Raw genomic sequence first — 13265 nt, 5'->3', positions numbered from 1 at the left:
TTTACACCCATCTTTGGGTGCGTGGGTGCTTAAGAGGTTAAATATATGTTATTTGGCTGTGAACGATTAACCACTCTGCCAAGGTCCCAAGGTGTTACTCTGAAATGAGAGGAAATTGGTTTGGATGTTCAGGAATAACCCAAAAACAGACAGATGTTTCGAGGAGGTGAGGCTTTTAAACCACTGTCAGTCATGATGATGTAACATGATCCAGGGCTGTTTTACTCCCAGTGGTCCTGGGAAATTGTCCAAAGTTGATGCAGTGACGAAGGAGGACTATTTCTAAATTCTTCAGCTTCACTCAAATTAATGGCTAGACTGTTGACACTTGAACACAGTTGGGTTCACTAACAAGTCAATGAAGCCAAACTCATCAAAACTGATTTTGAAGTAGATTGGAGAAAATCCAAAATAAAGTAAAATTGTGCACTCAATTCCTGTTTATAAAAGTCATTAAAGATTTTGCTGTTCAGGCAAAAGAACAATTCAAAGAAAAAATTTAAGTGTTTGTAAACTTTTTGTAAACTAATGTAAACTTTTGACCCAATAAATGTTACCAAAGGGTTTTTGTTTGTTTTTTAATAATCGCCAGTTCAGAGTGTGTGTTAGTAACTCTAACCTCTGGCTGTGAACACAGAAGCCCCACCCACATGATTTTCAAACCGTCTGTTGATAATGGGTAACCAATCAGACAAAAGCTAGTTTAAATGGAGTGCAAAAAGAGCTAAATGGTTTGTTTCAAGCAGAAGATAAACTTGAGGGCTGCATTAAAGCCTCAATGTAAGATAAATAGGAATTATGTTGAGCTGTGGCTCATGAAAAGCTGCTTAAGTAGAAAGCAACAATGAAAAAGATGGAACTGAAAGTGAGGATAATGGGTGTCCTTTAGTGGAGAACAAAGATGGATTAATTATAAGGCTTAGCTGAGTCAGATGTTTTAGATCAAGAACGTGGGTTGAAAAAAACTTTGGCGATCACAAATTTTGCAAACCCCCCCCCAGTGTTTTAGTTTTACATTTTTCCTAAAATTCTTTGTACCTTGCTTTCTTTATGATGAAGACAGCTAACAAATATTATAAATCTCACAAAGGCATTGTTTCCCAGCGTGTTTGACCTGATCATCAAAGGAAGCTACTTGATATAGGGCGTCTAAGATCCCTTTGCTTTTTCTTATAAACCTCATGTTGCTGCACTGCTTTGTTGCAGTCTGCATAAATATACTTTCAGTTCTCGAAACTATGCAAAAATGATCTCTGTTGGGGAGTATGTTAATGACAATTTCTGGGTTCTGACCTGCTGACTTTGGCCTTTTTGTTCTACTTTCTGCTAAAGAATTTGTGCTCACTGGTTTTGCTTAGTCAGCCTTGGCTGTGTTGACTTCACAAATATTAATTTCTCTGCTATCCAGCCTCATTCTAACTGCAGTTTAAAAAAAAAAGGAAATTCCGGTGAGCCAGCTGACAGGAACGACTCTTTCAAACTCAAAAATTGTTGCTAAAAACTTTTATTAGCATGTGACTTTTATATAATTTACAGTCTGCTATCACCACTCACATATCATGACTATTAAGTCCACCCATATGTCAGTATCCACAGTGTCTCAAAGTGTTATTGAGTCCTTTAACAAAACTTGCATGGTGTGGGAGTCTGTTGTCATTAGGTCAGATTTTTTCAGTTTCTCTTGTTTTCTTCTTGTTTTTAGTGTAGTAGATGCATGGAAATAAAAGAATACCACCTAAGCTGAGGTATTGTAGCAGAAGTTGTGGTGTGTTTACAAATGACAGTTCATGTCATAGCACGTTACAATAAAAATATTGTACTACTCCGTGATAAAACAATAAGCAGAGGAGAAACAAATTGACTGGCTGCTCTGAAAAGAAGCATCAGCTGCAATGAAGTTTCACAGAGCGAGACTCATGCATTATATTTCAAGTAAACAGATTGTATTCAGCCACTGGTAGAACATGATCTATAATCTCAGTGGGTGTATACAAGACAAGTTACATTTCTACCCTAAGGGTCCCATTGAAGATTTGGCATCATGGATTTCTGTCCACATTTTGAAAAACAATAGGTCATCAATAAAGGAATTGCTGTGTACGATCCCTCATTTGTCTCTGTTGTCAGCTGATGGCCAGACAGTTGGATGTGCATACTGATAACAGATGACTCTGCCCTTCGCTGACCCTGCTGGTGACGGAGGATGCCTCGCTGTGCGACGCAAATTCACTGAATAATCATTACGCCAGTGCACCGCGGGGAATTAATAAACTAGCAAATTGACTGGCTCCAATCAGGTCACAGTGTACACACTTGTATCCCGTCTAAATCCTCTGTGACGGATAGAGCATAATGCGGGCTATGTGTGGGGGGATTGTTTGGGATATGAATGAGGCGCACCACTTTAAGTCATTTTGTTTACCCTGACGTGTGACTGCTAAAACTGAAGGCAGATATTCATGAAGGCTTCTGATTGAAAGCCTCAAAAGTGAAACTGTAGAAGTCTTTCAGCTGATTCTTCTGATGTTCTAGGAAGTTTTGAAATTATGCAGTATGTTTTTTTTAAACATCTCTAGACTCATTGTCTTTAAATACATATAATTATACAAACTATTATCATAAAAACAAAAGCCTGAAACTATTGTGATTTCCGCTCATATCCATCTCTGTAGAAGGAGACTTTACAAAAGTAAAAGTTGTTTTTAATAAATGGAAGAATAAAGTGATGCTAACGACAAAGAATGTAATGGATCCGGTCTCAGAAGCAAAGCTATTTCTTTAATGCATTTCTATAACCATCTGCTGCGGTTGTCTGTGAATAGATGGTGTTGATCTTGGTTTCTCTGTGAATGAATCGAGCACTATACTGTCCCGCTCAAAGCTAAATATGTCATAGATTGTAATTAATGCAGTGAAGCACCTCTCTGTAGTCAATATTTATTGGTTGGTAGTGAACAGCTTGTGTGCAGCGTGAGTAAAATCTGTGCATGCTGGTCTGCTTACACCTTATTTTGTTATTTTTCTATTTTACATGACAGTTTTCCAGTTAAGTTGGGCATCCTTATGTGGAGGAAATTAAGTGAAACTTTGTGATCTACGAGTTGTGATCGTGTGCAGCTAATTTGCATTGGGTAATATGGTTCTGAGTAAATGAAATGCCTAATGCAGTATGTTCACTGGCAACTTGCCGAAATAGCTATGTAAGAAATAATCTTGCTTTAGGAGTGGATAATGGGAAGGAAAACAAAAATGCATTGACATTATATATTTTTTAGATATTCGGTGCTCTGCAGTGACAGTGGTCGGAGAGGAAATTACATTATGTGAACATTACCAGTAGAAGCCTAGTTGTTACGATAATTCTCAGGCAAAGTAGACAAAATGTAGCTCTTATTTTAATATTTAATCTACTTTTTTAATAATGCTTTGGAAGAGTTGATAGCTAAATATGGGTTAGAAGTCAGTTCGAGTATAGGTATGTACTAAAATCTACTCTTAAACATGAACTGGAACTAAAGTGGTAAAGACTGTAGTATTGCTAAACACCAACATTTTTGTTTTCTTTGCGTTGTTCTTGATAGCTATCATGCATTCTCATTATTCCCAATACAGAAGAGAGTGTATGTAAGGGGGGGTGAGTGTCTTTCTCGGCAGCAAAGAAATGCTTTGGATGCTGTTATTGACTTTTATCTTTTCTGAAACCCCAATCTGCTTCACAGCTAAGTCATTTCAGCTGGTTGTAAACCACTTAAACTTTATCAAATGCTATAGTCACAAAACAGTAACCGGAGACCATTGCATGGCCAATATTATAATGACTCTGTGCAATGAACTTACGATCTTGTCCTTTTAGAAATGGTTGCTATGAAGATGGGCATCAGAGTCTGTGACAACTTGCCATGAGTTGCCATATTAAAAGTTACTTTGATGATAGGTGGTGATATAATGACAATAAGGTGTAATCAGTCATCTGTGTATGATTGGGGTCCTGTTGTACTGTCTGCATCCAGAAATTCTCATTAACTACATAGATTCAGAGTCTAGCCAAAACCTCATAGATCTGAAACAGAAAAAAAATCTCCATAAATAGCAACGTAGTTGTTAGGGAATTTAATAAAAGTATCACATTGATGATCAACAACCTTGCTTTTATATAGCAATTAAACCAGAGTACAACCAGTTGACAACTAGTGAAGTCAAGTTGGACTCATTGGTGCAGAATGACGTAAATCGATTGCAGCATGTTGGCATTCTGCCATCTGTCCGCATTTATCAATTTGATGGAATTGTTTGGAGACTTTCATCAGACTTTAAGTGATCACAATCAGTTTTAGCTCAACTGCAATTTTTAGGTTGCCTCCTGCTTTTGCAGCAGCGACCTGTGCAATCACCTTGCAGTCTCAATATCTGGGGGAAGAGTTGGTCGCTGCAACTACTTGGTCATTGAATGTGAAATTTTTTTTGCATCCGCAAATTCTTTTTGTGGGGTTTCCTATGAGTTGCAGTGAGATTACTGTCTTATTTGTATTTGAGTAGGACTGAGCCAAAAAACAAAATTGTCTCAAATGAAAATTAGATGTAGTTTTAAAAACTATGATTAAAAACCCAGAACAAGAGCAGATTCTCAGAATTGAAAAATGTTTCTATCGATCACATAAAACATTTTTAAAAAATGTCATCTGTTATGAGAATAATTTCCATTTAATTTCATGTTGAATATTTGAGGAATTTCTCCAGCTCTCTGCTAAAGCTGGAGAAAATAGAAAATAAATAACTACAAAAAAGGAAGATACAGCTTGTTGTGACACATAGTCTCTTATAGTGTAAGGGCCTCGATAGGGAAGTACATCAATCAAACAACTGTATCGCTATTGGCTCTTCTGTATTGTGTGTGTTTGTGTGTTTTCATAGTCATAAAGCCAGTTCCACCTCTTTAATATGCACAAGGCATGTTGCGATTGTGTTCATTAAAACAGAATTCATGACACTCCTCCATAAGGCTGTTTGCCATGGTGGGCTTTCATTCATTAACACCAGTTGGTGGTCTGTATGAAGGTGTGTGTGTGTGTTTAAATATGTATGTGTTCTTTTTATTTATTTTGTTTTTTTTATTTTATATTTTATTACAGCCTTTGTGATGTCCCTTTTGTCATGTGAAAGAAAAAGGTTGAACTATATTTGCAGGGTAGTGTTATTACTTTGGTAGTTTTTAAATAAGGGTACACTAAGGCCTATAAATACAGTGACCTTTTCTCTATTGGAGTAGGTAGTGGACAAAGCTATAATCATTTTCCGTGTAGTCATTGCCTGACTTCCCTTACGTTCATCAGGGTGCAGCCTTGAGAGGTATGATTGAGGTTATTTTTTTCATTTTTTTTTCCTTCTGCGCTCAACATACCCCTCCGCCTCTTGTGGACTATTCCAAAGGGCAATGTAAGAGCGGGCAGGCTGCTATTAGAAAGCCAATATATTTGATATGGTTCATGGGTTACTGTACGGACTGATCTGTGGCCTGTCAAGTCGTGTTAGTGTTCATACAGGTTGAAAAGGCAGACCACAGAGAAAATCACACTAATCTTGCACTCATAAAACCCCTTGTAAATGAAGTCATCCTCACAAATCACACAGCTTCATGATTTTATTTATGTTTGCTGCTGAATCACCATATAAGCTGTGATGTTTGGCTCTCTTATTACGTCTTTTCCTCCTTTTTTCCCCTCCTCCACACAGTGGTCAGAGATCAGGGTTTGTTGCAGAACTGCAACCTTATAGTCTTCCAGAAATAAATCTGTTACTCAAGGACACCTTTCACACATACGGTTTTTGGTTATTTTTTCATTTTAAATCCTCAATTCCTTAACCCTAGAATTCAATGAATACTGAATGACATTGTAGCCCTTGCTATTTTAAGGGTCACTTTATTTGAAAATACATTGGTTACTGCAAAATACAAGCTGCTCCATCTCTTCTGGTCATTCAGTTCCCACTTGCAGCAAGGTGGAGGTACTGCACATGTACACTGAGGGGCACATTGACCTTGTAAACAAACCCTCTCCTTGTGGTTTCCAATCAAAGTTATTAGAGTTTTGTATTTTTCATGAGTTTTTATTCATATTTAATTTCAAATTTTTTCTTTCCATCCATTTTTAATTTGTTAGTTTCAAGAGTGGGTCCATTTAATATTTATTGTTTGAAATATTTAGTTTTAGTTCGTTTAGTTTAAGCTTTCAATTTATTATGATATGGTTAGTGTTTGGCATGGCAAAATGTTTTACGTTCAGACAAACACTGATGCCTTAACGTACTGAACTTTTAAAAGTCATGCTTGTATTTTGTGCATAAAAATAATTTTCAGACTCACCTCTTATGCAGCCATTGACATGCTCATCTGTAATGGCTTTCACAGTACAAAAACCTGTCCTGTAAACATGTCAAGTGCCAGTAAACATCTGGACCAAAGCCTCCTCATCCTTGTTCTTTTGCCACATTTGATCAAACTGACAAAACCTAAAGCTAACAAGAGTTTGTCTGCATTTTAGTTCATTTTAGGAACACAACAATGTATCAGTGCTTTTTTCTTAAAATCGAGTTTTCTTTGGGTTTTTTTTACCATTTAAGTTTAGTTTAGTTTTAAGTATACTGACCTTGTTTCTAACCTTGTTTGTCAACTTAATTGGTAGGGAGCTGTTAATTCATTTAGGGACTTTTTCTTAAACAGTTCATAATTTATTTTAAAAGATCCAAATGGTTAGAAAAATATAATGAATACCAACAAAAATAATACTGGAAAAGTTTATATATTGATTAATTATGACATTATCACTAGTCTATATCTTGTAGGAAATAATCGCTACGATTGAGATGAAACACCAGGTTTTTAAAAGATGTTCTCATGGTTACCATGGTTTTGTTCTACAGAACAAAATGATATTTAGAAATGAAATAATAATACCGTGTCACATATTATACTATACTATACTGTGAATGACTCTCATTGTTCCTGTTCCTGTTCTTTTGCACAGTTATAGTTACATTCTCTCTTGAACCTCTGTGCACATGTATGTTGAGTTTTGCCTAAGAAGGGAGCACACAGGGAAAATTTCCCATTATGATAACCTTAAATCAAAAATTTGAAACGAGTTTGTGTAAAGGATATTGATCTTTTTCAGGTAGCTCTTGCACTTTTGCCAGTGTTAGATGTTAACTTAGATAGGCCACGCTGAAAAAGGTTTAGCCTAGGTAGTAGACCAAGATCATAGAAACCATCAAAAGACCATAGAAATTCTGTAGCTTGTATTGACGACAATGAAAATATTCATTAGTGAAGCAAAGACGGTGAATCCCAAATTTATAGAACTGCACTGTTTTCTTGTCACATTCCTAGGCTTATAAAATATTTGAAACCTCAAAGCAGAGAAGTGGAATAAAAGAGCTGCTGGATCCATTCACCATAAGGGTGGAGTCTTTGAACTACTAAAGTTAACTGATTGATTGATTGACTGATTGATTGTTATTGTAAATATGCTTGTCTAGTTAATCATTTTCTTTCATCAGTCCACTCAGTGGGAGGTTTTCAGGACACACGGGTGTAAATATGAATTTAAAAAAAGAAATGTATTTCTTTGCTTTTTCCTACTGTGAATGGTTTACAGTGAACTTGACTTGCATAATTTATGGATCTCACTGACACTTTGAGTTGAGAAAAACACCTTCCTGTATTGATGGGAATTCCCCGAGGGGCTAGGGGACAGTGAAAAAGCCTGAATTAGATCCAGCCCTTGACAGGAGCCTAAATCCAGGCTTTCGATTTGTGTCTGGCAGGAACCTGTTTAGATCACGAGTTAAAGTCAGACAGAAGTGTAATGCTCTACGCCCCATTGTGTGTTTTCCAGGCTTTATGGGGCACAACAGCTATCCGGGTCCATGTGAACACAAGTACTGTGGCTTGGGACGCCATTGTGTGGTCAATCATGAGACCGACCAAGGGGAGTGCAAGTGCTTGGATCACTGCAAACCACACTACAAGCCGGTGTGCGGTTCAGATGGGAAACTCTACCAGAACCATTGTGAGCTCCACCGAACCTCGTGCATCAGAGGACACAGGATTACCATCATGCACAGTGAAGAGTGCTTCTACAAAGGTAAGAAGCTTTGTGACATATTTCTCATGACAGATGTGTTATCTAGTCCACCTTGTACCTTTAGTAATGAACAGTATATGAAGTCAAAATGGCCCCGTCACTTGCAGGATTTAACATATTTAAGTTGCCATTAGAAATACCTTTGGATACACCCACTGCTTATTGTAACAATGTTTTACATCAGTAAAAAGTCCTGATTTGAGCAAATCTTCTTTAAGCAAATCTGTTCACTTGACAGTCATCTTGGTAATACTTCTGAGAGGTTATTTGGGCAATGTTTTTTTAAAGGCAGTGCTTAAATATGGTGGTTACCTGGCGATAAAAATTGCATGTGTAGGAAACGTCTAGAAAAACTTTACATTTTGTCTCTATCTTTGCTGTTGTGAAATTCCATCCATCCATTTTCTTCCGCTTATCCGGGGCTGGGTCGCGGGGGCAGCAGCCCAAGCAGTAAAGCCCAGACCTCCCTCTCCCCAGCCATCTCCTCCAGCTTATCCGGCAGAACACCAAGGTGTTCCCAGGCCAGCCGAGAGATATAATCTGTCCAGCGTGTGCTGGGTCTCCTCCCGGTGGGACATGCCCAGAAAACCTCGCCCAGGAGACGCCCAGGGGGCATCCTTGTCAGATGCCCGAACCACCTCAGCTGGCTCCTTTCGATGTGGAGGAACAGCGGCTTTACTCTGAGCCCCTCCCGGATGGCTGAACCTCTCACCCTATCTCTAAGGGAGAGGCCAGCCACCCTTTGGAGGAAACCCATTTCCGCCGCTTGTATTCACGATCTCATTCTTTCGGTCACGACCCACAGCTCATTGAGAGCTTCGCTTTTACACTCAGCTCTCTCATCCCAGATCCGGAGTGGAAATTTCCACATAGATTTCAACTGATGATTTTATGGGGTATTACAACATATAGAAATTTGTTGTTGTCATTAATATGTTCTTTCTCACAAAAATTGACTGTGAGTCAGAGCCTGTTTAACGAGCCATGGTTGGTGTAGGTAAAAATGTACACAGTAAAGCAGTTATCCAGTATGGCATCTGCATTTTCATCTTGCCATAGAGAAAATAATGATGTTGTTGAATTCATGTGGGAGTTTTATACAAGCAAACATCAAAAGCAGCATAGTAATTAGCAAGATATCAGCAGAACAGTTATGGTTGTGAAAAAGATGCATGCTTTGCTTCACATTTAGATATGTCATGTCAAAATTCAAGCAGATGATGTTAAAAAAAATCTGCCTGAATAACCAAATCAAAATTAACACATTACTGAACATGCAGACATCCATGACATTTTATTTACATTTACACTACCGTATTAATACCGCATAGTGAAAGGAGCTTAACAAAGAGGACGCTACCTGAAACCAGTCATATAGCTCTCTCTGGTTTGCAAAGCACACTTTAGAGGTAGGAGCAGGTGGTAGTGCTGTTGTGTTCATATTTCCCCAGAGAAGGCTGACTGCATTCTACCATTGATTGTATAAACATACCAATTATTCTTAGTCCCCGGAAACAGGCTCTTCTCCCTTCACAATGCTAGACATCACTGAAGTAAAAGCTCCTGACACTCTGCACCTTTTCCTTTCAGGTCAAAGGGGATTGATGAAAAATCCTCACATACAGCATATGCATAATATTCATGAGAGACTGCATCTGCATTGATTTGACAGGGTTTCTCCACATACTTGTTAACTTTGAAAAGTAACTTCACAAGAGACTAGGAATGGTGCTTGGATCTATATAGTGTCGCACATGAAACTCTCTGCGGTCCTCCTTACAGAGAGTTTTGAGGACAACATTCTCGGGATGTAAAACCAAAATAAACCAAAACAAAAACAAACAGCACATCCTCCTTACCCAAGTATGCCTTCTTCCACTACTGAAATGTTCAATTTAAAGATGAACAAAGCCTAAGTGTAGGTAGGAAAACAAGCATTTACATCAATTCCCTTTACAATACAAGAGCCGGCATACAAACCATCTTAAAACTGCAGCCTCATGACTTGGAATACGTTAAGGGAGCAAAAAAGCGATGCAGGTAAGGCAGTGTTAACACTTGAGCATGCATTTTATCCTAAAAACACAAAACGGCATCTAGATCAATGATCCTCCTGTGAGTGACTGTCCTAACTAGCTTGCCACATGTGCCCTGTCCTGTCAGGCTATCCCCTCCCCACTCATCAGCATCTGTTCGGAATGCAGAGTGGGATATTTGACCAGTGTCAGGTGATCAATATCAGATCAACAAGAGCCAAAAGAAGGGGGGGAAACAAAGGCTCTTTTTTTTCCTTCTTTTTTTAAACATTGCATCCTTTGTTCAGTCCGGATAGTTTTTCTTTCTGCTGTGACTGATATGTAATCAATTTCTCATCGGATAAAAGCTCCAGGGAGAGGACACAGGAGCCTGTTGGAGCGATTAGTAATCACAGTATTATTTTTCTCCTCTGCACTTTAAAATATTTAGAAATTAAACCATAAATTATATTTTTAAAAATTGTTTGTGATTTTAAACTTTACATTGGAAAACAAAGCGATTGCTTAAATGTTAGACAGCTTCAGGGAATTTGTTCTTTGTTGCAAGTACAAAAGGCAGCATAGCAGCGAGAGGAAAGGAATAATTGAGCAAATGTAATAGGGCTTACAGCCAGATCTAGATGTAATTATGATCCAGGGATTATTAGTGGGTAAAGCAGAATGTGCCCTCAATGGCATGTTAAATATGTTACTTGATTATTTGTCCTCCAGGTAATGGGTCCAATTTATGTAGCAACAGGAAGATATATACTCATTATCATAGCATAATAATGACTTTTCCTCCCTTCTTTCAGCATTAGCTGCCTCTAAAGCGCTTGCTTGGGTCCAGACCTTTGAGACTGTGGACTGTTTCTTTTGGTGCTGTGACATAAAACAGCAGTTTCTAAAAAAGAACAGTCATCAACTTGTCGGTTGACTAACAATTAACCAATCAGAACCATGAGTGAGATTAAAGCTGTATTAAAGCTTTCATTAGTAGAGGGTCAAGTTGTGCTCTGTCACAGGGATGATTTAAATGGCCAGTTCTTACTTAAAAAAACAAAACAAAACATCCCCAGATATTGTTACTGAACAGTTAATTGGGGAATGGAATTGGACTGGTGTATATGGCATTTTATTTACCACAGCATTGCAAATTTAGAATTGGTAATTAAGTTTTTAAGCATCACTTGCACCACTGTGCTGCAAACTGTAGTAAGGTGCACATTGTACTTCTTTTTTTGAAATTGCATAAATTCAGGCTGATATTTATTGCTTGGCTAAGGAAAATCAAGTCCCTTATCCCATGACATTATTGATTGTGCACAATGTAAGACTGAAGATCTGACAAATCTAATGTTAGACTAAAGAGTTAAAGTTACCTTATTATATACAATAAAGCTTTCATTTAGATTTGGAAGATAGCTAAGCCATTTGTGAAAAGCTTCTTTTTCTTCTTTTCTCTAATGAAGAAAGCTGTTTAAACCAAAGAATTCTTACAAAATTGGAGGGACTAATGCTAATAAACCTGCCGTGCTCGGAAACAATATACATTTTTCCTCTATTCGGTTTGTTTTTACCATAAGCAGTATATAGAAAGTCATTTAGAAAAAATCAGATTATAAATCTGAATAGACAAGGAATAATGACTAACTATAGATATTGGCAAAGATATGCACTCCCTTCATGCTTCTTGGTTAACACTTTCAAGCATAATCTGTCATTCTAAAGTGAAAAGGAAAAAAATCAAGGTAAGTAGTTCACAGTTCCAATATTTGATCAATAAACAATGAATTGAAACTAAGTTTACTGGGTTCATGCTGCTAGGATCTTAGTGTTGAATTTGAGGAGGTGGTTTATGATGAACATGTTTGGCGCATATTTTTCTAAAGGCTTTTTTAAAACTGATGCTGCCCTTGTCCTTCTTTGGATGCGAATCATAGGTATTATTCAGATATGCTATATTGAATTACTGTTGAATATTGAATTAATACACAGAAGGTTTATCTTATACAGCATAAGGTGCGGTATACTGTTCAACATATTAATCTTGCTGTATTAGGTGACAATTGGTTGTTTACTTCGAAACACAATGCTATAACTGTCATGACATGCAAGAGCTACTAACGCTTTGTTGGCTGGGACAAATTGGTTCATATTTTTGTTGCTGTTGGCTATACAGATGCTGATAAAATGATGACTGTCAAACAGTCATCTGCCAATCACATACCAACACACATTTGTTAGTCTAACTATCTATATTACTTATAATAATAATTATAATGGATTGCATTTATATAGCGCTTACTTATATATTCAGTTTTCCCTTGAGTACTGTATATGGTATATGATAGTTGAGAATTAAAAAAAAATCTAAATGCTGATCTGAATATGTTCATCAGCGTTACCCATGATGCCATGGTGCCTTGATTTATTAATAGATGCTGTTAAACTGTACAGTTATTTAAATGTCATTGTGATGTCTTAATGAGACCACATATCATCAGCAGACAAGCCCAGGATCTCTTGATCACTGAAGAGATTTTGCTTCATTTTAATTTGACAGACAGACAATTAGCCCTCTAGGCCAGCTTTGACATAGAGCCATGAAAATGATTGCTTTTGAACTGACATCCATATGCATAAAAAGTTGAGTCACTCTTGGTTCTGGTCCTAGCTGGATGGATCTATGTTGGAAATGGACAGGGCTTGTCAGCCAAACATTTGCTGGGCCTTTTATCTATTATGAAAGACAGGATAAAAAATGACAGCCATGTGTTGACTGAAGCTTCTCGTTAGCACCGGGGAGAACACATGACCCCCATTTTCCTCTCACACTGCACGGCAACTTAACCAGGATCGAATCTGATTGAAAATTAAGTGGTGCACAAAAGCCTGTCCAATCTGTGGAGGGCAATGTGGGCATGAAGACGAGCAATCTCTGCAGCGAGCAATTGCCACAAGTGGAGACAATTAGGGCTACGGTTGCGCCACATCAAGCAAGTGGTTACAGTGCATTAAGTGCATCCAATTATGTGGGAGATCATACATTGAGGAAAAACTTTAGACATTCAGCTTCCAGTAAAATTCCTGCACCAGTCCTTCTTAA

General features: G+C 37.7%; 1 protein-coding gene across 2 annotated transcripts in view; it reads left to right on the top strand.

The window, feature by feature from the left end:
* The window catches only part of fstl5 (follistatin-like 5), a 198118-nt gene that overhangs the window by 60512 nt on the left and 124341 nt on the right, over positions 1-13265 (top strand). For both annotated transcript variants that reach the window (XM_012919780.3, XM_004553652.3), the window contains exon 4: positions 7893-8141. In XM_012919780.3, the coding sequence (XP_012775234.2) occupies positions 7893-8141 (249 nt within the window). The remainder of the gene's footprint in view (positions 1-7892; positions 8142-13265) is intronic.

Source organism: Maylandia zebra, linkage group LG2, assembly GCF_041146795.1.
Source record: "Maylandia zebra isolate NMK-2024a linkage group LG2, Mzebra_GT3a, whole genome shotgun sequence".
In the NCBI taxonomy this organism is placed as follows: domain Eukaryota; kingdom Metazoa; phylum Chordata; class Actinopteri; order Cichliformes; family Cichlidae; genus Maylandia; species Maylandia zebra.
The sequence above is the reverse complement of the archived record's forward strand: the minus strand, read 5'-3'. Positions and strand labels throughout refer to the sequence as shown.